Source organism: Struthio camelus, chromosome 1 (genome assembly GCF_040807025.1).
Source record: "Struthio camelus isolate bStrCam1 chromosome 1, bStrCam1.hap1, whole genome shotgun sequence".
Taxonomy (NCBI): domain Eukaryota; kingdom Metazoa; phylum Chordata; class Aves; order Struthioniformes; family Struthionidae; genus Struthio; species Struthio camelus.
The window spans coordinates 99,038,726-99,061,813 of NC_090942.1; the positions used below are offsets into that span (position 1 = coordinate 99,038,726).

Here is a 23,088-nt window from a genome sequence, read left to right on the forward strand (position 1 = left end):
CCGGCGGGGAGGGGCAGCCCTCTGGGAACCCTTACGCGGCTCTCCTTTTTTTTTTTTTTTTTTTTAAATAACATTCACTTAAATTATTTTGGACGGTGCCGGGCGGTCCTGTATGCCGGCTGTTTCACCCAAAAAGAAAAAGAAATAGTTTTCCACTCGCGGGGCAAGGCAGCCAATCGGCGTCCAGCGCTCGGTTGCCTGGCGTCGTTGGCAAGCGGGAAGCATGGCGGCGACAGGAGCAGCAGCGGCCAGGACCGAGGCTCTCTCGCTGGTTGCGGGGGGTAAGGGAAGCGCTGGAGGCAGCGGGGCTGGCCAGCTGGATCACAGCTGGTGCGGGGAAGGGCGGGCGGCGCGCGGCGCGGCTTTGTTTGGGTGTCCGTTGCGCAGCGTTAAGCGGCCGGGGCGCGCAGCGCACCTTGGGAGTTGTAGTGCGGGCGCGCCCGGCGGCTCGCGCCGGAGCGCGGCGGGGACGCGGGGTTCGAACTACGAGTCCCGGAGGGCCCCCGCGGCGCTCGGGGTGCGCGGGCGGCTGGGGGGGGGGAGCGGGGAGCCCGGGCGGCGGGGGCCGAGCGGGATGGCGCCGTGCCCTCCGCGCCCCCCGCCGCTCGCCGAGGCGAGGGGCGAGGCAGCCGGGCGTCAACAGGCTTTCCCGGTGCTAGGTAGGGCAGCTCTCGCTGGGGACGGAGGCAGGCCAGGAGGGGCTCGCCCGCGCCTCCGTGGAGCGGACCTCCTGGCCAGCAGCTGGACGACGCCGTCCCTTGTGGGCCCCTCTCCCCTGCAAGGGAAGGCAGGGAGGTTTTGGGAGGCAGCCCCTGCTCTGTGTGTGCAATTTTCCGCTTCCTGCCGTCACCTCCAGAAGGGCGATGGGTAGTAATAACGCGGGGCTTGCTGTGAAGGCTGCAAGGCTCAGTGAGTAAGCAAAAGCCCAAACATAAATTGTGAGCTTTCTGAGGTGGAGCCCGCGCTGCATCTACCTGTGGACACATCTGCCAAAGTGATAATACGCAACTCTTATTTTTTTTCCTCGATACGGAGAACCCCTTTAAAAATGCACTTGTGCAGAAATTCTCTCTTTAATTAGAAAGAGGCCCGGTGCTTGCAGAGGTAGCTGTTTAAATAAGAAATATGCAGTACTGTTTCCCTGAACGTGCAAAGACAAGAGTGTGACTGCTTCTGATACTGCTCACTAGGCATTGCTGCCCTTCACAGCTCTGTGAGTTGTTTTGAATTTGAGAAGCAATGACATGTAATATGTCATCACACATACTTTTTTAAAAAGCATAGGTGACAGCTTGGTACACCAAAAATGTGTGTCTCCATTCGTAGCCGAACTGAACTGTAAACGCATGCAAACTGTAAGAAATTTCATAGATAGTACCTGTGTTGGGTACAAGAATGCTATTTTAAAATATGCTGCTGAAAAAAGCAGGCAGGACTCTTTACTGAGCACATAGTAAAGGATAAGCAAGCACTAGAATGCTTTACGGAGATGGTATGCAACGTATATAGCAGAGGATAAACATATGGAAATGATTATTTGCAAATACCATTATCACAGGTACCCAGTGGTTCATGTTCCCTGTAGATGGCAACTCTTTTCCTTTCAACTCTCTCTTTATATTAACATTTTTTTTTGCCCGGAACATTTTAATTATCTGTTCCACTAATTAAATGATATGTTAGCACATTCATAATTTGCTCCCACCCAAACATTACCGCTGCAGTAGCATGGCTATATGAATGCATTCTTTGTTCTGACTTCTCGCTAGATACGTTGCTGATGTATGTAACATTTAGACATAAGCATCAACATTCTGAGGCTAGATGCACTGAAGGATTTGGACATTGATGTCCTGGAGTGGAATCCTTGGCTCTGAATTAGACACGTTCCCTATGCAGTAAGATAGTTCCATACTTCAGATTAGGATTTGCAGCAGCCACACTGCAAAAAGGAGGCAAGCCTTAAAATAGCTGGTAAAATGTTTTAAAGAGAGGGTCGAACCTTAAGTTCATTTCTTCTGTGTAATTTAATCATCTAAATTGCGATAACAGGGAGGTGTCAGTCTTGATCTGAAACCTATTTGAGTTTGGGGCCTAGGTGGCGCTCCCAAAAATGGAGAAAGGTGGTAATTTTTTTTTTTTCCTCTGAGATACAGGGAAAAAGAGGAAACTGTAGGCTTTTATTCAGGATGATAGTCTGTATCATTCATGATATAGAAGGCTGACATTCAGTTTTTTCTTCAGGCTGAGGGCTGTCACATGGATATTTCACCCTTCTGAATTAAGTACCCTAATCTTCAAATACTTTAGCAGGACGTTTAATAGAACTGTCTAGGAAGGTGAAATTTATAGGTGTGCGTCCTCATCAGGTTTCCCATGTTCTGATTGACCAAAGGATGGATGCTACTTGCTCCTCTTCCAGACCTCTCTTTTTTTAAGTGACAGATGCGGTTGCTAGCGTGTGTGGAGTGTGATCTTACAGATGTGTGCTAGGCATGTTCTGAGTTTGCCTCTAAGCAGGAATTTAGATAGAGGGTGCGTACACTCAGATGGCACCCTGATTGCCAGGTGATGGATGGCGATGTGCTCAAAATCTGAAACCTTTGAGGAATTTAAAAAGTTAGATGCCTGGGAAGCTTGAGATTTTGAGGATCACACCTTTGAATTTAGGTGCTTAAATTTCCCATTTCAGAAGCTCTGCCTGCTATGGATGTGTCCAAGTTGTACTGGAATTCTTTAGTGGAACAGGGACTGGAATCTGCATCTTCCAATAATTTAATCAGTTATTCTAATATATTCGGTCTGAAATAATGAATTTGCTCCATTTTTACTGATACAAATGAACTTTCTTTTCTACATAAATTATCTGTATGTATTAGAAAACAAATCTATTTATCCTGCTTTGCATGTTTCAGTGCATATCAAGTGCTGCGTTTTGGCTTTAGGTATGGTGTTGTTTGTTTTCCCCTTCTAAGGCTTGGTAGTTAACTGGTCGGGTCAAGGATTGCAAAAACTGGGTCCAGCCTTACCCTGCGATGCTGATACTCACACTCTGATTCTGGACAAAAACCAAATAATTAAATTGGAACACCTGGAAAAATGCAGGAACCTGATGCAGGTCAGTGTTACTTGACTTGAATTTGCTGTGAAATAATGGACCTGTGATGCTAATTAAAATATTTCTGCTTTAAGGCTGCACTTTGAAATTGAAATTAGTTAGCAGTTACTGTCTTTATAGAAAAGTAAATGATGCTAACTGAAATAGAAAGCTTTTTTTTTCTGTGTAGCCCTACAGTTGGCAGTGGTGTACAGTTGTTTCCCTGGTTACCTAGGTAACTAGAAGTACACTCAATAAATCCTTATAGAGAGGTGAGACGAGGAACACTTAGAAAAGCCACCGACAACCCTAATTTAGAAACTTGTTTGCTTTTTATTACTTGATTTTCATAACATTAAATGTAATTTCATCTTTCTTTGTGTAAGTCTAAATATGCAGACATAGGCGCTCTTTCCCCTCCTTCCCCTTCACAAAGAAGGAGGATTAGTAGCTGTAATTTGCAGAAAGACAAATTGCAAGGGTTCAGGGGACTTGGAATGTTTCATGAAGTATCCCTCTAGAAAGAGAACTCCCAGCTGAGGTGCTGCACCCTCTCACCAGGGTGTGGCTTCCTCCTGTGTTTTGCATGCTTTGCAAATCAGTCCTCTTCAATGTCCTCTTTTTTTTTCCCCCCCATGTAGTTTGGTTTTGTTGTATTGTTTTTCCAAATAAGTTGTTATTGTCTATTATAAAAAAGAAATAAATACCAGGACTTGTGAAAGCTTTCTCATACCACTTTTTTTAAGGTTAGTCCTAAAACCTTAGATGTAGGATAGATCTGGGCAATGGAAGTGCATGATCAAGTAAGTGATTTACTGTACCTACCTATCCATAGCAATGTAGATATAGATATATGTATGTATGTAAGCATAAAGACTTAAAAATACACGCTTATTAGAATGTACCTCTTGATAACCCTTAGAATGTGGTGCATGCTAATTCTAATTAACGCATAGTGGTGGAAAGAAGCCATGTGGAATAGGATGAAATACAAATAGCAAATCAAAAAATGTGAAATAGGAGGGTTCTATGTTTTCTTGTTAACTTGTCAAATCGTATAAGCCCTAATGTTGCCAGTGCTTATGCTTAACTGTAATACTAGCAGTAGTCCGTTTACATTCATGAGGCTGTTAATGGTAGCGATGTTAAGCATATGCATGATGCTGGCAAAATTCAGAGTATAATCCCTCAGAGATAAAGCTGTACAAGTCCAAATAGCTATCACTGAAAGTGCTTCCAGACAGATGGTGAAGAAATCCCCTGAATAGTTCCTAGAAACCACCTAAGCTGAGGTAGGAGTGAGTTTTTTGTTGTGATTTGTTCTTCAATAACATTAGAGAAATGGAAAAGTTAAAATGCGCATAGCTGCAACCCAGGATTGATTGAAACAAAGCAGTTGTGATCACCACACAATAAAATAATATGATTATATGTTTAATGTCTAGAAGTATATTTCTGTTTTGGATTATGCCCTTCTGAATTCTTGATCATTAGTGCAAATGTTAGCTCTAAGTCAGGACTTCCAGGTTTATCCTTAACTAGTTTGTGTTTGACAATTCTGTTAGCACTTAGCAAAACGTGAGTTCTAGCAACTGGTTTTCTGAGATTCATGTAAAATGTGTTTTGTCCTCTGCCATGTTGACAGCAAGTAAGACTTCGCACCACAAATGGTGCAACAATTTGCAAAATGGCTTGGCAATTCACATTAAAAAAGCTTATTTTCATATAAAACGATTCCTCATTAATTTTCTTCCTTTTGCCAGATGGTGCTAGGAGGAGGATTTCTCTAGGTTTGCAGAGTGAATTGTGAAGACAGCTAGCTTTGATCAATAACTCATTTCCTTGCTCTTGCCATTCCTTGTGCCTGAGTTACTATTTGCTTGAAAATGGAAAATATCCATTGAAATCATTTCTCTTGGAGTGGATTTTTAGCCTTTAAAAATAAAACCTAGACCGTTCTGTCTGTATAGCTTAATAGCTGAGACTGTTTCTTTTGTTTATGTGTCAATCTGCAGCTGTCTGTAGCCAACAATCGTTTGGTACGAATGATGGGTGTAGCAAAACTGACTAAGCTCCGGGTGCTAAATTTGCCTCATAACAGTATTGGATATGTGGAGGGGCTAAAGGATCTGGTGCACCTGGAGTGGCTGAACTTGGCCGGAAATAACCTGAAGGTAAAGTATTTCGTTTTTACACTTTTCCCAGAATCTGTTTTAGTGGAAATTTGGAAAATGCTAGAAAGAACGTTCTTACAAGGTTTTATTCTGTTCCACTTCAAGAAATCTGCGTTTTTTTTCTGGTTTTAATGGGAACAAAAGTTAAGGCTTTGTGTCTACTAGTATATTAAATTGAGGAGAACAAATTTTGGACAAGAATTATCAGGGGAAGGGAGAAGTGATTTAACATTAAAATGCAATGAGGTTTGGGAAATTGTCCCCAAAATAGGAAAGGAATTATCTTCTTTAAAATCAAACTATGTAGAAGCATAGTTAAATTTGTTAGTTTTTTAGATTACTTATCCAATGTTTTTAGCTTCCAGGATGCTTTCTAATCGTTGATATCTGCTTCTGTTTAATGACCAAACAAGAATTACTGTAATTGACTCTCTCTTCTTTTAATAGGCTATTGAACAAATCAATTCCTGTCTGTCCCTTCAGCATCTTGATTTGTCAGACAACAACATATCTCAATTAGGAGATCTCTCCAAGCTTATGTCTCTAAAGGTAGATGCTATTTTATATCTCTCTTTGTGGCATTTTTTGCAAAAAGAAATTTGCTTTGAAAATCGCTGCCTGGTAAAGCATGCGTTATTCAAATGCTAGCTCTTAAAGCACTTCTAGTTAATCACTATGACTTCTGCAAGGAAAAATGTAAGAATTCTTTCCTGTGTTTTCAAGATGCAGAAACTGAAAAAGTGATTCCTATGTGCTCACTATGATTTTGACCTATATACATGGTGAGAACTTATAGCTCTCGGTTGTCCTGATCCATGACTCAGGACAAGAGAAAGCATATGTTAACTCTTTCACTGTGAACACCACATAGAAAAAATATTTCCAAATCTACAATTTGTACTGATGAATATACTTTAATTCTGCATGTTATAATGACAAAATGTTGCTTTAAAATTTAAAAAACAATTTTCCCTCACTGGAATAAGCAAAAAATCATTGTGATGACACCATAGTTCTTCTGTTTGGTGTGTATTCTGTACGTTGATCAAACAAGCATACACTTCACCACTGCATTTTTATTTTATAGACTCTCTTGCTACATGGAAATATTATAACCTCACTTCGTACTGCCCCTGTTTGCCTACCTCAGAATCTGACTGTTTTTTCTTTGGCAGAAAATGAAATCAGAGACTTAAATGAGGTAAGGCATAGAGGATACGTGACCTTGTCTTTAGGTAGACTGAGAGGAGATAGCTGAATCATTCTTTTAAGGTAAAAGTATCAAGGGTGTAAGTAAAATGGGCTTTCTTCTTTAAAATAATCCATGCTTGTCCTTAAAATAAACCTTTCTTGATGATGATGATGATGATTATTAAGGGGTGTCAGAAGTATACTCTGAAAACTAAATCCATAGACTACTTCTCATGATTGCCTAGAGATTGAAAACTGAGCTGATTAGCTACTACTGCAGAGGCTGTCTGCAAATTATCTGTGTAGAATGGAGGTTTAAAATGCACTTGTTGCAGCTGAACTTTTGGGGCTCATGTCTTATTTTATCTCTTTATCAAGTACCACATAAGAGAAACAAATACTATGGCTGTGGTTTTGGGAGGTGCTGGTGGTGGTATTTGAAATAAGTAGTAGCCAAATTTGTCAGACTTTCCTGTTAGTCTTATTTTTATGAAAGATTTTTCCCTTTAAAATAGGACAGTGTTTCTCAGCTTTTTGGTATGCCTTTGTTTTGTCAACATCTCCATGCCTCATATAGTGAAGTGGAGTAGTAGAAACATTATATTTTTCTACACATCAAGCCACTACCCAGATTTTAAGTGAAGCTAATGGTTTACAAGGGCTGTAGTTGTTACAGGAGAATTAATGGGAAAATGGCAGTGGTTGATAGAAGCTCTTTTGAAAATTTCCATGTTCAACAAGCAAATGTGATTTTCAGTGATTAGTAATGATATTATTTTGTGTAAGATGTCTAGCCATAACCAGCAGAAACCTTGTACGTTCTGTAAGCATTTACTGGTTCTCTTTGGTTAACGAAGATCTCTTATTTTCTGCAGGTTTCTTTCCTGGCTTCTCTTTCTCATTTGGAACAGTTATCAATTATGAACAATCCTTGTGTGATGGCCACACCTTCTATCCCTGGCTTTGACTACAGGCCATATATTGTCAGCTGGTGTCTGAACCTTAGAGTTCTTGATGGATATGTGATTTCTCAGAAGGAAAGGTAACGTTATGTTTTTAAATCCTTAAAAGTATTGAGTGAGGTTTGGCTAAGCTACAGTTGCATTTTTATTGTAATAAAAAATGGGAAAGTGCAAATGGTATGAAATAGTGTTTTTCTTGCTAATGCCCGTATGAGGTACAGCCCAATTAACATTGTTGTTTTTGTGAGGTTTTTTCTTTTTTAATCTGTTCACTGGAATTATTATGTAAAACCACAGGTTTATTTAAGCAGAAATTCAAAGTTAAAGGATATTTTATCACTGGACTCAAAGTAACACTTTAACAAATTGGTATCAATTTATCAGCAGTCTGTTATTTCTTCCAAGCTTACAACCTCTTTGACTTTGCAGATTAAGGAAAATTAGCAGACGTTAAAGGTACTGTCTTGGGGAGAGCTCAGACATGCCCTTTTATAAAGTGTCTGACTTGCGTTCCTGTTTTTAGGTCTGGGGTATCTTTTATCAATTAGTTAAATTTCATTTGGCTTACATCACTTTTTACTATGTCATGATGTTACTGTGGTATGTGTATGACAGTATAGATGGACTGTTTTGATGTTGAGAATTTTAAGACGACAACTGTACAAATTTTCCCAGAAAATATCCTAATTATCCAGCGTAAACACGTTCTTATCCAAGGCATACGGTCCTATTTTCCCAGTGAATAAAAGCTAAGTTAAAGACTTTTTGGTTAAAGATAAACCAAAGTTTCTGTTTGTCCATATGTTTCCTCATCTAATGAGGTTCCCAGCCATCTGCCTGTAAGAATTCTACAGAAATTTTTTATGACCAACGTTCTCTGGTTATTTCAATAAGAAGATACAAAAATCACTATCTTTCTGGGCTTTTCTGTATTAGGGGACGTTTTGAACGCTTAGGCTATGGATGGATTATATTAAATGTTCCCAGACCGAAGAACATTTCACTTAGAATCGGGTTTTAATTACTGACTGTTCTCAATATAAGATTTTCTCTCTGTGGCTGTTCTGCATGTTTGTGTGAACTTTTTCTGTTTCTGTGAACGTTTTTGCTGATACATTTATTCACACAAATGTGTCTTCCGTGCTCAAAGACCACAGGTGTAGCTAAAGCAAAGACTGCTCAGTGTTTTCAGAGGATTGTTTGTTTCAAACCTGTTTGCGTGAGGAGTCCTTTACTTACTGTGCTGGTAATGAAAATAGCAGACCCTCTTGCTCCTGCTCATGGTCCCAGTTCAGGTCAGATTTGTAGATTAGCTCTTAGGTGGCAACAAGAAGAAGAGTAATCAAAGGAAAGTTAGGATTTTTACGCCAGGCATTAATGATGATTGTTTTTCCCCTTGCCAGTTTGAAGGCAGAATGGCTTTACAGTCAAGGTAAAGGAAGATCATATCGACCTGGACAGCATGTTCAGTTAGTCCAGTACTTGGCTACTGTTTGTCCTCTTATATCTGCATATGGTCTCCAGACTGAAGAGGATGCCAAACTGGAAAAAATATTGAGTAAGCAAAGGTGAGAACTTTTTGTTTCTCCATTGTTAGAAAGCTTAATTTGGAATATGATTATATATCTTATTTTCTGTTAGATAAAATAGCATTTCCTGTTAAGCATCTAAAGCAAAAGTGAGGGCTGGAGATGGGAAGAAGAATGGGGTCACAAGATGTGTCCCAAAGGGGACTGAAGAGCAAGACAAGCAGCAGAAAGCATTTTCCTGATTGCTAGGCCATCTGGAGGCGAATTCTGTTTGTTTGTTTGTTTTTTTAATCTGTGGTCTGTAAGACATTGGAAAAAAAAAATTTGTGGTAGGGTTCTGATTTAAAGTAGAAAACATAACATACTGAGATTTATGCCACACAAAGAAAGTGAAGAGGACGTCAAAAAATAGCTTGGACTTTTGTTCTTTCTGTAAATTAAGACCGTTGTTGTACTGCTGCATAAGTAGCCACTTTTTCGTTGTTAGTGTGTTCTTTTGTTTGTTTTAAGGTTAAGATTGTCCTTTGAGGGACACTGTTACTGATGATGCTCTTGGCGGGCTCTGTACAAGCGCCAAAGGTCTGGCTTCCGTCAGCAGAGGCCGCTATGGAGCCTGCTGGTTCTGCCAGCACTAGCTGTTTGGCTAAGGACTGCACAAGGAAATTAGGATAGTTATAGTGTTGCACTTTCCTCCCATGAAAAGGAGAACTAATTGGGATTAAAAAACAGGTACTTATGCATACAGGCAGGAGACTCAACTCAAGATCAGGGCAGGAGACTCAACTCAAGGGAGGAGGCTAGATAGGTGGCATAGTCTGGGTAGAAAGTTGGGCAACAGAAGTGTTGCAGTTAGGGGCAGAGTGGCATCTCATCCAAGAGGACTGGCCTGGAGTGTCTAGAAGAAGAGGAAGTTGCTGCACACGTTGTCAGTGTGGGCAGATGTCTGGGAGGAAGTTACAGAAAGCGTTGGGACGATTTCAAGGAGAAAGCTGGAAATTCGCTCGTGTGATTATTGTTCTTACTGTACTAAGTGCTCTGATATTCACGTGATGTTGCTGGGAAGAATTCAGAAAGGTGGCTTGCAAGATGTGACTTTTTTAAAAATTACAATTTGTAAGGCAGTTGGACTTTCTGACATCTACCTCATGATTTTTCAATTTAGCTGGGTCGAAACAGCTGCTGTGTTTTGTCAGATTGTAGAGGATGATGGTATACTTGCAGTAATATTTTAGTTGTCAATTGCTATTAGGATTTTGGCCACCTAGTGAGAGGGACACCCTTTCCTTGATTCAGTCATTTTCAAATAAAGAAGACTCTCCCTCCATTACTCAAACTCCTCTATACATACAAACATAGTGTATCTTGCAGCAGACACTTAAAATATCTGTGTACCTTGCTTGTGCATACAGCTACTTTATGGTTTTCAGTCTACAGTCAGAATTGCATGCTGGATTTTTTTTTTTTTTCTTTTCTGATACATGTACTTGGAGAAAGGAGCAGAAAGAAGGGGAACAGGAGCAACCTAAAATGCCTGAGAACTGTGGCAAGAAGCCAGGTTGTGCAAGTCCCTACTTTGTGAGTGGTCCTGTTAGTATGCTGTAGGTGTAGGGATCTCTATAACTAGCCTCTTAGAATGGTTTCATCAAATGTTTTCCTCTAAAGTAGTACTTTTTTAGATACCTTCTGTGCCAAAAATGTTTAAAGGAAATATAAAATCTATTGGAACTCTGTGCTTAGGCTGCACCAGAGGCAGTTGATGCATCAAAGCCAAAATGAAGGACCACCTCCATCTTCCACTCCCAGCAAAGCACTGCCAGTTACTTATGAACACAGCAGTCCAGCTCAGACGCCACAGATAGTTCTTGAAAGTGGTAAGATGCGAATCTTCTCCTGTTTTCCAATCTGTGGAAATAAACTAGATATTTTTTGAACGTAGTTAGCCATGTGGAGAGAATTTCAAAGCAAGGAAGGCCCTGTTATTTATTAATTTTTGAACTGAAGGAATACTTTGCTTTCTAACAATATATTCTGTGCTTATTCATATCTTGAAATGCTAACAAGATTATTCATTAAGCAATAACCGAAAGCCAGTACACTAAAAAGTTGGTACTTTGACTGTTGCATCTCATGAAAGTGTAATTTCTCTGGGGAAAGCAGCTTATGCAGTTTACTGTACCCAGTATTTGTAAGGTTTCTGGATATTACTGTGAAAAGTAATTATAATCCCTGTTGTTATTTAGCAATGACTATCGTTATTAGCATTTTAGTTCTTACTACTTGATAAGAACCTGGATGTGTATCTAAAACAGTATGGATCTCTATGGATTGAAATAGGATACGTTATTGAAATACCATGTGATTTTTTTGAATATGGCTTTCTGCTGGTCTAGAACCTGTCATCCAGAAGAATTCTTGGGTTGGACCAAGTGCAAACGATGATCATCCTATGCAGTAAAGAACACTTTTCCTCTGGAAAGAGGTCGTTGCAAGGAGCTATACCTTGAAGATATACAGACTGATGAGGACAAGCTAAACAGCAGCCTTCTATCCTCGGAGTCTACTTTTATGCCTGTTGCTTCAGGACTGTCTCCGGTGTCTCCTACGAGAGACCTGAGGCTACGTGGAATCAGTTTGGACCTAGAAGAAGATGATAATACAGTGATTGAACCTGTGAAAGATGTTAATAGGGAAGAACAAACTAACAAGCAAGAAGAAGCTTCTTGGGTTACACGAGAGCACTCCAGCAAAGCCGTGGAAAGTGTGGAAACTCAAGAGACTTTTAAAGAGAGTAGGTTGTTGCCATCTCCTGTTCCAGTAACAGCTAACCCGACCGCTAATAGTAGCAACAGTTCAGCATCCTCTGAAGATTACGTTTTGCGTAGCCACCCCAGCACATCACTAGGTGCTGAGTCCGTAGTTACAACTCTTTGCGCTAACCAGATGGCAGGAGAAAATTCTGATTTGTTAGCTGCTGTTAATCAAGGTGCAGCTGAACTGCAAAGAATGACTAAAGCAGCTACAAAGCTTCAAGCCTGCTGGAGAGGGTTCTATACGAGGAACTACCATCCCCGAGCCAAGGAAGTGCGGTATGAAATTCGACTAGGCAGAATGCAGGCGCACATCATTTGCTTAACTGATGAAATACAAAAGTAAGTTGAGATCTTGCTGTGCATTTTCAAATCTCAATCAATATAATCAGGGTTTCAGAATAGGTATAAACTGATCTCAGTATAACTGCACACCGTAGTTCCTAGTACCAGTAATATAAAACTGTGATTACAGTAGAGGGTCACTTCCTATAAGATATGCACAGATTTGCACAAAACTTCTCATCTTCTCAGAGTGCCCTATAGGAACGGGTTGAGTTAGAAGAAATATTTCTGTCCTTCTAGGACCAGGACTTGGATGTTCCAGTGCATAATCAAAATAGCAAATGTAAAGTGTGGGGTTTTTTTTTTGTTGTTTTGGGTTTTTTTGACTTCTGGAAATTAGAGAGCCTCTAAATTAAATTTCAGTTTTGAGATTCATTTCACTGCTACTGATGAGAGGGATTCTCTGTGCCTTGCATGATACAATTTTAAAACATTCTGTTCTTGGTTCAGTTTTCTGATCATATGAATCCGTGTTTGAAGATTGTTATCAAAGTTTCTCAATTTATAAGATATAATTTGAGGATTTAGTTAATATTGGATGTTGATGACAGGACAAATTGCAGTAGTGGCTAAATGTTTGGCTCTGCACTTTCTTTCAAGAGAGCTGTTACACGAGCAGGTATTTTTTTATGTAGCCTTGTTAATCTTGTTACCCAAATATTGCTTACTTAAGCTGCATATCTTCGGATGTGTGTTCTTGTAGGCTAAGAAAAGAAAGAGAGGAAGATAAGATTCAAAGACTTGTACAGGAGGAGGCAGTCAGATTTCTTTGGAACCAGGTAAATGGCTTTAGTCCTCTTATTTTTGAACTTACAAATTAATTCAGAAAACATTATTTCATATTGTAGATATTGAGGTGGTAATGAGTATGGTTTGTCCTTTCAGTGATGAGCTGGGTGGCTTGTTAGGATATATCTGCTATGCTGTTTGCTTTACTAGTATTCTGGGGAAAAAGAACGTTTGGAAGTATTAACACAATAAAGTATTTAGTATTAACACAAGAAACTATTTGTGTTGCTAAATGCTAAAATATAGCTTGGAATGAGAAAGACAAAATGGAAGGAAAGCTAAATAAGCGTAGTGTGAAGGAGTAATGTGACTGCTAGATGCCCAGGGTGAATGAAACAAAGTTCCAAGCTATGTTGCTTGTGGACAACTCAGTTCTAAAGCAGACAAGTTATTAATGCATCTTTTAATAAGCTGTTCTTCCAAAACCTAGGCAGATTGCTTTCTTAAACATGGATTATTCCATAAACATACTGCATCTTTTCTTTTTTAAGAGCAGATTCCTTTTTTCTTCAGTTACTTGAACTGGGAGACACCCAATTTGGCACCTCCATTGTCTTAAAACCCATTATTGAACAGTGGGAAGAAATATATTTTCCCTTCTTTAAGGGAATGTGAACTTTTTGTTAGTTCACCTAATCTTAAATTTTATACTAGAGCTTTGTTGCTGATGGCAAGAAATCCTCCAGAAATCGAAGTACTCTTCATGTTGTGTTTCATAATGATACACTCTCTATCCTTTACAGGTGAAATCCCTTCGACAGTGGCAGCTTTCAGTGACCCAAAATTTAGGTACTACTTGGCAACCTGGGGTCCCTTCAGCCAATACTTTTTGTCCCTCTGAACCAGCTATTCGATCATCCACGCTTCAGCAAGAAACCTCACCAGATGTTTGTTCTGCTTGGTTAATCCCAGCTAGTGATGCTCTTCCAGAAAAATCTTCACTGCAGTTCCCAGATTCTGGTTTTCATTCATCCGTGGCTGATCAGACTCATGCCAGTGACTTGTGTAGCTCTGCAAAGAGTTTTACAGAAGGAGATGAAAGCTTTCTTTCTATGGAGACAGTCAAACAGTGTGGCAACTCTGTTTCAGAGTATCCTTCCGATGTTGAGGATGGCCAGGGAAAACATGGGGAAAGTAAAGAGAGCTCTAATAGCGAACAGGACAACAGTCTTCTACAACAGTATTTGAAATCTGTTCAGCAACTGGAAGAGGCTGATGATGGGACCAACTGTGATGATGGAACAGAGGGTAGTGACCCACAAATTGCTATTTCAGCAGAAAAGCAAGATTTTTTGTCTGATATTGTCTCTCTAGATGTCCCTCAAGGTACATCTTCCCCTGAACAAGGTGAAATCAGTCAGACGCCAGAAAGCTGCAAACTGAATTCAGGAATGGTAGAAGGGAAGCAAACAGACTGTGATTCTTCATTTCAGATGCTGCATGTTGGCATAGCTGTATAGTAAACTCAGTTCCATGAAGGACAAGGGATTCCATTTCACTTTTTTTTTTTTTCTTTTCCCCATTTATACAACACTTGCATTTTTCGTGTGTGCTGTTTTAGATTTTAGACTTTAGTTACCAATGTATGTTTTAGTTACCATTTTACTAATCTTACTGAAGACTGACACTAACTATGCTAACCTCAAATCAGCAAAGTTCTTAGTGGGGGTCATGATGCACTTTATTTTTGCATATCTAAATGATATCCTAATAACTGGGTTCCATGAAATAAATTCTGAAGATCGTGGGGATATTTGCTGTAAACTCAGTTTAGTGACTGTGTTAGTGAATCTTTGAAATTTTTTCTAAAAAGCAGGCTTGAGTTCTTACTCTGCGAAAAGAAGGAACCAATATGGGAAGACACTGAGCTAATATAGACAGTGTGTGCATGTATGGATACAACCTGAGGAAAAGGGTGAAAGCACTTGCCTTTTAGACTTTTTACTGACTTAAACAAGAGTAATTTTGTCAGTATTTCAGAGACGGGTTTCTTCAAGGTGGTGTTCCAAATCAGTGACTTTTTTGTCCTTTAGCTGAAGTTGCTGGCAAGGAATTAGGTTAGTTACAGAGGCACTGAAACAGGGACTTAAAGGAGTCAAACCCTAAGGAATTTCAAACAAATTTTGGCCTTTGTTTCCCCTCGGGTGTAATTTCCATGTTCTTTCTCAGGTAAGACTCAAAGTGGAACCAGTAGCAGGCTTTTTTAAATAAGAATTTCAAAAGGCCATGTGAGCTGGGAACGTAGTTTTCAAGACTGCACTGCTGGGTTACGGTAGCAAACTTGGTGTGGTGACACGTGTTTGGCCTCCAGGAGGATGGCACTGTCATCTTGGGACTGGGATCTGCATGACTTCTAAGACATCAGTTTGTTTGATGTATCACAACTCCATCTATCAAGTATAAACATTAAAAGGAAATTTCATGAGTTAAAACTATTTCTTGCCCTCTCTGTTTTTTTTTTTGTTGTTGTTTTTCTCCTTACGTTCACTGTTTGACATTCTAATTAGATATAGATAAAAAGCTGTGTTTCTTGTCTGTTGGTGAATGCGCTAAGTTAACTAGGCTATGCTTTCCACTTAAACCTTGGGCAAGTAATAGCATCTGTATTTTGCCTAGCCATTGCTATATTTTTTTAAATTAAAAGTGATCAGTTATCTTAGTATACCACAAAAGCGGCAAGGGAAATCTGTTTTGCCATATAATTGGCAATGGACGTTAGTAAAATAAAAATTAACTAACTGACCCGTAGAAGTCACAACCTGAAGTTTGCTAATATTGCACTTTGCAATGTGAAAGACCAGTGCCTCAACAGTTTGCTTGTGTTCGTTCCTCTGAGGTCAATAGCGTCAGTCATACAAATGCAGCTATGAAGGATCATATGCTAACTCTCTGAATCCACAGACTTTAACTTTTGGTGCTACTGTGTCATTGAAATCAACTAGTGCTTTTTTAAAGCAACTCTTTTGACCATGTTACCATATAAAATTGTTTAATTTTTGTAAAAGCCTTGGTTACCTGTCTGTTTTAGGTTCCGAGCTGAAATTCACCCTTAATCAAGAGTCTGACTTGAGGCCAATGTACTGAGTCCTCAGAGCAGCCTTTACTGAGAACATAAGTGGCATATTGGACTTGTACCAACTATCTGCCCAGTGGTGAAGTTCACCTTGAAAGAATAAAGCTTACCTTTGTAGATACAGTAGCCATCCTCTTTTTTTTCTGAAAGTTCAAGGAGATTAACTTCTTAGGAGAGTTGTTACTACAGTCAGGCTGGCACTTGACCGTGGTTAGCACAGATGAGAGCATTTAAAAAAATACCGAGGTGGTAGATTTTTAATGTGCTGTCTTTCTAACCCAGACTAGTTTACAGCGTATTTATGGCATAACAGTATTCATAATTAGATCTTAGGGCATGGTTGTGCAGTGCCGTGTAGATACCCAAATAAGCTTGGGTATTGGAAGTGGTATAGTTGCATTAAGGAATCGCAACTATACCTAATTAGCTGTGCAGAGAAGTATGTAGGCTACGTGGACATGCCCTTGTCCCCTGAAGGAGATCAAAGTTCTCAACTTTAATTAAAATTTGTTACTGTTGGAGATCTCTGCAGTTTACAGGATTTGGCTCTTTGACTATCAATCTGTTACAATAATCTCATGTAACGTCTTAAAGAGCCTTTCTTTGGTTTATTGAGAGAGAAATTATTTCTGTCTGTGAATCCGTTGTTGGAACCGACTCTAGAGGCAGTTGTCCGGGTAGAAGGAACAATGAGTTCTCTCTTTAGTGGCAGAGTGCTGGATTAGCCTGTGTAAGACCAGGAAAAGCTAGACTGCTGTCTGGATGAAAATATCACTTACTGAAGACACTGAGGCACTACAAATATTTTGTTATTTTGCATTAGTGCCTCTTTTGCTGCAGAATTAGAAAGCGGAGAAACAATTTCAATTTTGGAGGTGTCAAAGGGTGATAATTTGATAAAAGTAATTTTTCTTGGAAGCTTGAGTTGTTTCTTGGCATTTTCTCTATTCATAGCATTTACAAACAAATACATGAAGACTTATTTCAAATAATGCCTAGATCAGCTGTTGGCTTTTCTAACTTGTAGCCTGTATATCCAAAATTGATTTTGTGAAGATATAGGAAAAAAAAGTGTGCCAATGTATACTCAGCTTTATCTTACCACTTCTTGGGAAGGTTTGAAATATGAAAGATCATTTTCTGATGTTGTGAAATTTATCTTGCATGTGTAGAAGGTCAGTTGCCTAAATATAGCATATAGAAATCATATAGAAAGGTAAAGTTTTGGATTATTTTCTTCAGGGTTAGAAGTAATTAGTTTGTACATACACAAAAAATATTTTTGTCTCAACCATTAAAAAATATATACAGGGAAAGAGATAATAAAGGATACATTTGAGAAACAAGGAATTAAATTTTATGTGTACTTAAAATATGGCTTCTTTCAGACCGTGCTGAGCTCTCCAAGAATCACTTTATGGAAGTATCATAGATTAATTTGTGGTTTAATGTTTATTCTTGTTTGTCTGCATAAGACTCTTTTTTCCCCTTTAAGTTAGGAAATATTTCTCCTTTGATATGTATACACAACTCCTTTTGGAGTTGATGGAAATTTCATAAAGAAGGTCTAACATATGAAAGGCCTAACATATGAAAATCTTAAGTCTGTAGTTTTCCTGCTATAAGATTTTATGTCTTCAGTACTTCCCTTTTGCAAAGCTTTAATTTCAGCAGACGAATGTGCTTTCTAGATGGAAAGCTTTTATTTTGCGCTTGTGCCATGGACTGATCCTCCCATGCTGTTGGAAGAGCTTCCTGTTACTGGTTATTTGTCAGGCAATGTTGTCAGCTCTGCCACTAGTACAGTTTAGCTACTCCCTTATTTGCTTCAGTAAAATTAGCTAAATTTAGATAGATATCTCAGACTATCTTATCTAAACTGATAAGCCAGCAGAACTGGTTTTGTCCAAAGTGAAGTAGTTGGCATGCATGCAGCTTTGTGAGCTAGTCTGTGGCAGAAATGACTCTTTGACCTGTTCTGAAGGTGGGGACAAAGGGGAAGAGAGAAATGCATTTATGTGTTTTTTCAGGCTTAGTCTTTATTGATGATAACATCAATTCTGTTACGATTGCTACTCTGTTGTGTTTCACAATTGTGTTATGGTTTACAGATGTCTCATTCTTCCATGTAATCAAGCATGCAGTTTTTCTGCTGTATGTAGTACTTTATAGACTGACTCTATTCAGATAATAGTTTGAAAAAAATAGAAGGATATCATTAAAGAAAGCCTGTTAGCATTTTATATTTCAAAGTTGTTGGGTTTTTTAAGGTAGTAGGAGGATAATGAGTCCTCTGTATGTTAGATAACGTCTTTCCTCCAAAAGAAGAAACACAAAAAATGCCTGATTAATGAAAATCAGTAAATTTCTGTTTCTGCCTTCTTCCGTGAAATGTGTTTAATGGTCACAGCTCTTTGTGCCTAAAACTGTAAATGAAATGAACGGGAGAATTACCTGCTGAATGAACGCAGCAAACCTAACATATAACCGTCGTGACTATGCTGTGTGGTGCTATTGTATAAACAAAGTAAGGGTGTGTTGCAAGGATGGGATTTTATAAAAGGTGTAGTCTCCTAAGTCTGCTTTCATTTCCTTAAAGGAAGCAGAGTCCTATTTGAGTGCTTATGAACTGACTATCTAAATTGGGATTTTATCATATTTACATCTTCAAAAGTGTTCTTATTATCACAGAGCAAGAAGGCATTAAGACTGCAAGTTTGATTTTGTTACTTCCAAAATCAAATAGCTTTCAGCAAATATTTGTGAAACTCCTTGCTAAACTAAATTGTGGAAGTCTAACCGTTTTATTTATAGTTAAGTTCCTTAAATAAACAACCTCAAACCCTACTGCATGCATGCAACAACTTAAATAATGCACTTAGGAACCAGTCTGTGTGTATATAAAAAAATCTTTTTTCTTTTTCCCTGAATAATGTTGTATGTTATTGAGCTTGCAAGTTGTTCCTGATTTTTATGAATTTGTATATATTGTCTGAAGAACTCCCAAGTTTAATTTCTACTTGTAGCAGGTTGTTTGAGGAACAAAAATGGAAGATACATTCCTTTGAGACTACTTGGGAATATTTTACTGGATTTGAAGTTATAGTGTCTCTCACACAGACAATGCTTCCTCCTGAGAGGATAGCATTGTAGCATTTAGTGGAGACTCACTGAATGACAATAAAACATAAAATTGGTCGGTTTCCCTGCTTTTAACTAGTGGAAAAGACGCTCTTTTTCCTTTGCATTAACTTTCCTTTTTATTTTTTTTTCCTTTGTTTCCCCCTCTTGAGGACTGTGCCACCCACATAAATGAACATCAAGTTCTGGTGAAATCTTCCAGAAAGTCGTCTTTTGCAGTTATAGGTTATTTTCCCAGTGTGGCTTTCTAGGACAAGTTATTGCAAAAAAAGCATTTGTTTTCTAGATGCCTGCCTTGATAGTCAGGACTTTTTGTGTCTCTTTTTAAATGCTCTCTTTGTTCTGATAATGGAGAAGCACAGGATCCTTTACTTGGAAAACCATAAAACAGTATTTATCAGGAAAGGTGCTTTACCTCTTGGAAAGTACCATGTCAAACTTTATTGTATACAATAAGAGCTCTGAATAAGAAACTTCTTTTACAGCTTCATTACATTTATAAATACATGGGCCAAATTCACTTGTAGTGTAATTCTACTGAACTAAATTTTGCTGAGTCTTTCACAGTAGTATTCTACCTCTAAACTAGAATCTGAAAAAAGAACAATTAGACCTTGATTTGTCTTTCTACTTCTCACTGTTTTCTGTGAAGAATGGTGGGTGGTTAAATTGGTACAGTTCATATATTTTCTATGGTTGTTTACACTTCTGAATTTATTGTTTCTTAAATATTTTGTTTGTACCTCTGAGTTTCGAATTTTAAATAAATTATTTGTACATTTATTGCAAATGTTAATTTTTACTTGATCCTGACTCTTGGCTAATAGTCATTGTCTTACAATTGGAAGGCTCTTTTGGAGACATGCGGTTTATAAATACAAAACAATGATGAAAGGTACGTATTAGCATTTGTGCCTTGGTCCAGCTGAGGCACTTAATGGTCCATTCTTTCAGTGGTGAAGACGGTAAGAGTAGGATACTCTAAATCTATACACCAATTTACTAGTAGATCCCACAGGAACTGGGATTCTTGACTCCTAGCCCTTTGTTTCAAACACTGGCTCTCTCTTTCATGTTGTTAACTCCCTGTTATGTTTACAAGAGAAGATGTAGCACAGTATTCCCTACAGAGCTTTGCAGAAAGAGAATTAAGGCTATGGGGTTATCAAGAGAAATAGAATTTCAAACTACATTTTTCTCTTTTCTAGGAGTTAGCTGTGGTCAAATACCTGCTGCCTACTTAAATAAGACTATATAATCTTTTTTTCAGGGTTCACTAGATAAAGCAAGGTCCCAGTCCAGGAAGTCAGGTATCAAAGTCATGTTTTACTGCTGGACAGTCATCCTAAAGGTAAAAAACAAACATAACCTTTTTGCTAAACTCTTACTTCACACATAGAGATTAGTGGACATTTTTTGCAACAAAGAAATTAGCTGGCAGTTTCAAGCAAGATTATGCCAAAAGCTCTTCTACAAAAACATTTTGAACGATGGAAATGCACAGTGACTTCACCTCAAGATTTAAGAGCGTTGCTGTTTTCTCTGAGAGTAGAGTTAACACCTTAAAGCTGTACTATTGAATTTAAATGCTATGTGTAACAGGGAGTGTATCCTTAATGCTTCAAGTGCTTAAGGTGAAGGTCACTCTTGTCTCTGCTTTTAGAGTCACGTTTATAATAGGATCTGACGTTCAAATCTTCAGCTAGAGTTGGAAAATACAAGTTTAAATATCTCTAGTGGGCAGACCCAATTATGATCAAATGGATACAGTATATAAGCACCTGAAGCAGCTATTCTTTTGCTAGCAGGACATAAGGTATCTTTCTCACTTGCTGTTTAAGATTCCTAGTTGCCTCACGCTCTCCCTTCTTTAGTTTAGCAGTGTTGATGCTAAGTTCGGCGTATATGCTCTGGGCAGCCTTTGGCTGAAATGGCTGTGGCCAAACCCTTTGTCTGCTAGAGAAGGGCTTGTGTTAGACCCAAGAGGGAGCAAAACTGCCTGGAGCAATGGGAAGCTGTGTTTCCACATGTCTCTGGCATAGGAAGTACAGCGTGGTTGACTGAGGAAGGACCTGCAGTAGATTTGCTGGCACAGAAGGGGAGTGCAAAGGCTGTTTGGTGCCAGTAGGTAGGTTCTCGGTAGGCTTTTGTGGAAGGACTTGAGGAAGCTGGAAGCTGATTCTCCTGGTAAGAGCTCCCTCCCTTTACAGGCACTGGATGATGTGAAAAGCATCCAGGCAGTACCAGATCAGCAAAAGAGCTTCAGCACTTAAGCCAAATGCCTCTGAGTCAAATGTACCTTAGCTGTTGCTGTGCCTAAAACCTGGGGAAGCACTGAACTTTGTGTGCACCATCAGGGTGAAACTGCTATTCTAGGAACTGCCAAGGGAGTGGTTTTACTTTCTTGCCCATAATTAAGGATGAGTTCAATAATCCCTGGTGCATTTTCTAAGGTACTATGTATTATTGATGTTTGTTTGCAAGTGGAGGACAGAAGGACAATATGATCAGTGGCCCAGCATAATTTCACTTTAATACATGTAGTTCTGGAAACAGAAATAAGGAAAGATTGATTCTTTGTCAGTATCTACCTTTCTACATTCATCTAAAAATTGCTACCAGGTATTTTTGGTGTGATAAACCAGAAGAGATGTACAGTGAAGCAAAGCACAGTGAATTTGAACCACAGAGTCTGTAGAAGAATTTGACGCATGAAGGAAGGAAGGGTGTACAAGAAATGGCTCTGCTCTAAAATTGATAAACTTACTGCAGAGAGAGAGAAAAATCAATACAAAGTATTTTTCAATATACAGCACTTTTTTTTTTTAGTGTTTTGCTTATACAGCCAAATGGTTTTCATTTCTTGACTGATAGTATATTGTACTAATAAAAGCCAGTGCCTGTTGAGTCTACAGCTTTCCATTTCTCTAGCACATAATCACCATTGTAACACGGGGAAAGGAAAAGTAGAAGTGGAATCACTTAACTCATTCTAAATAGCTGTGGCTGATGGGGGAGGGGAGGAGACAAAAATAAGCGTTTAATACTTATAATAGCTGCAAAATTATGTTTAGAGGAATACTTAGCAGCCTGGGGTGTGCGCCCTTATTTTTAACCTGTGAAGAAGCTAAGTCAGCTGAGTCATCTTTAGTAAAAATAAAAGATTGCGGAGCACAGGCCTTTAACCTGTACTCGGACAAATAATTGCTGTCATTTTAATGTTTTGGAAAGGCATATTCCCAAACTTACTGAATGATTACAGGAGATGGGAAATCCAATTGCCGGTTGCCTGCTAGCAGATCTAAAATGCAATGTAGCTCTGATGCACGAGTGCCAAGTTCACACTGACCGCTAGCATCCCTTCAAGCGTTTTGAAGTCTTGCCTGTAATCCGATGGATTTTTTGCTCATTGTACTGTTCTGTATCTGTGTGCCTAACTCAATCCCTGCAGCTGGCCTGCTGGCCAGCCTTTGCTGGGCTATTTGCTTCACACAGCTTTGTACTCTTCATGTTTGCTTCGTATTGTTTGCGCTTGAGACGTGGCTTTTCCAGCTCCCTCCCATATCCCCCGGCAGACCCAGGCTGGCTGTGGCCGAAGCCTGCGTTGCGCTCAGGTCTTTGTCTTCACCTTGGAGCCTTGTTTCCCGGTGTGGTTTGGCAGCCAGGGGCCTGGAGGCGAGCCAGCGCTGCAATCTGGGCTGTAAACCTCGGCGCCACAGGTCGCGCGGGCCGTCACTTCCCTTAGCGCGTCTCAAAGATTACAGAGGCGGCTTTTTTTTTTTTTCCCCTGCTCGTTTACAGGCCTTTCTTGGCGAAAGAGATGCCCACGCGCTGGTTTTGTGATCGTTTCTTTTTTTTTTTTTTTTAATGTTTTATTTCTAGCTGTAGCCGGGGTTAGCCAGCGCTGCCCTCCCCGGCGGCGGCCGTTGGCGGGGCGGGGCGGGGCGGCGGCCGTTGGGGCGGCCGTTGGCGGGCGGGGC

At 39.5% G+C, this 23,088-nt stretch overlaps 1 protein-coding gene across 1 annotated transcript; it reads left to right on the top strand.

Moving 5' to 3' along the window:
* The first annotated feature begins 73 nt into the window (after positions 1 to 73).
* Positions 74 to 15,329, top strand: CEP97 (centrosomal protein 97). Its single transcript, XM_068907262.1, is given in 12 exon segments — positions 74 to 281; positions 2,976 to 3,118; positions 5,113 to 5,271; positions 5,719 to 5,820; positions 6,359 to 6,472; positions 7,338 to 7,504; positions 8,828 to 8,992; positions 10,691 to 10,824; positions 11,344 to 11,394; positions 11,397 to 12,102; positions 12,809 to 12,884; positions 13,638 to 15,329. Coding segments are annotated over 12 exon segments (2,592 nt in total). The 5' UTR covers positions 74 to 223; the 3' UTR covers positions 14,355 to 15,329.
* The last annotated feature ends 7,759 nt before the right edge of the window (positions 15,330 to 23,088 follow it).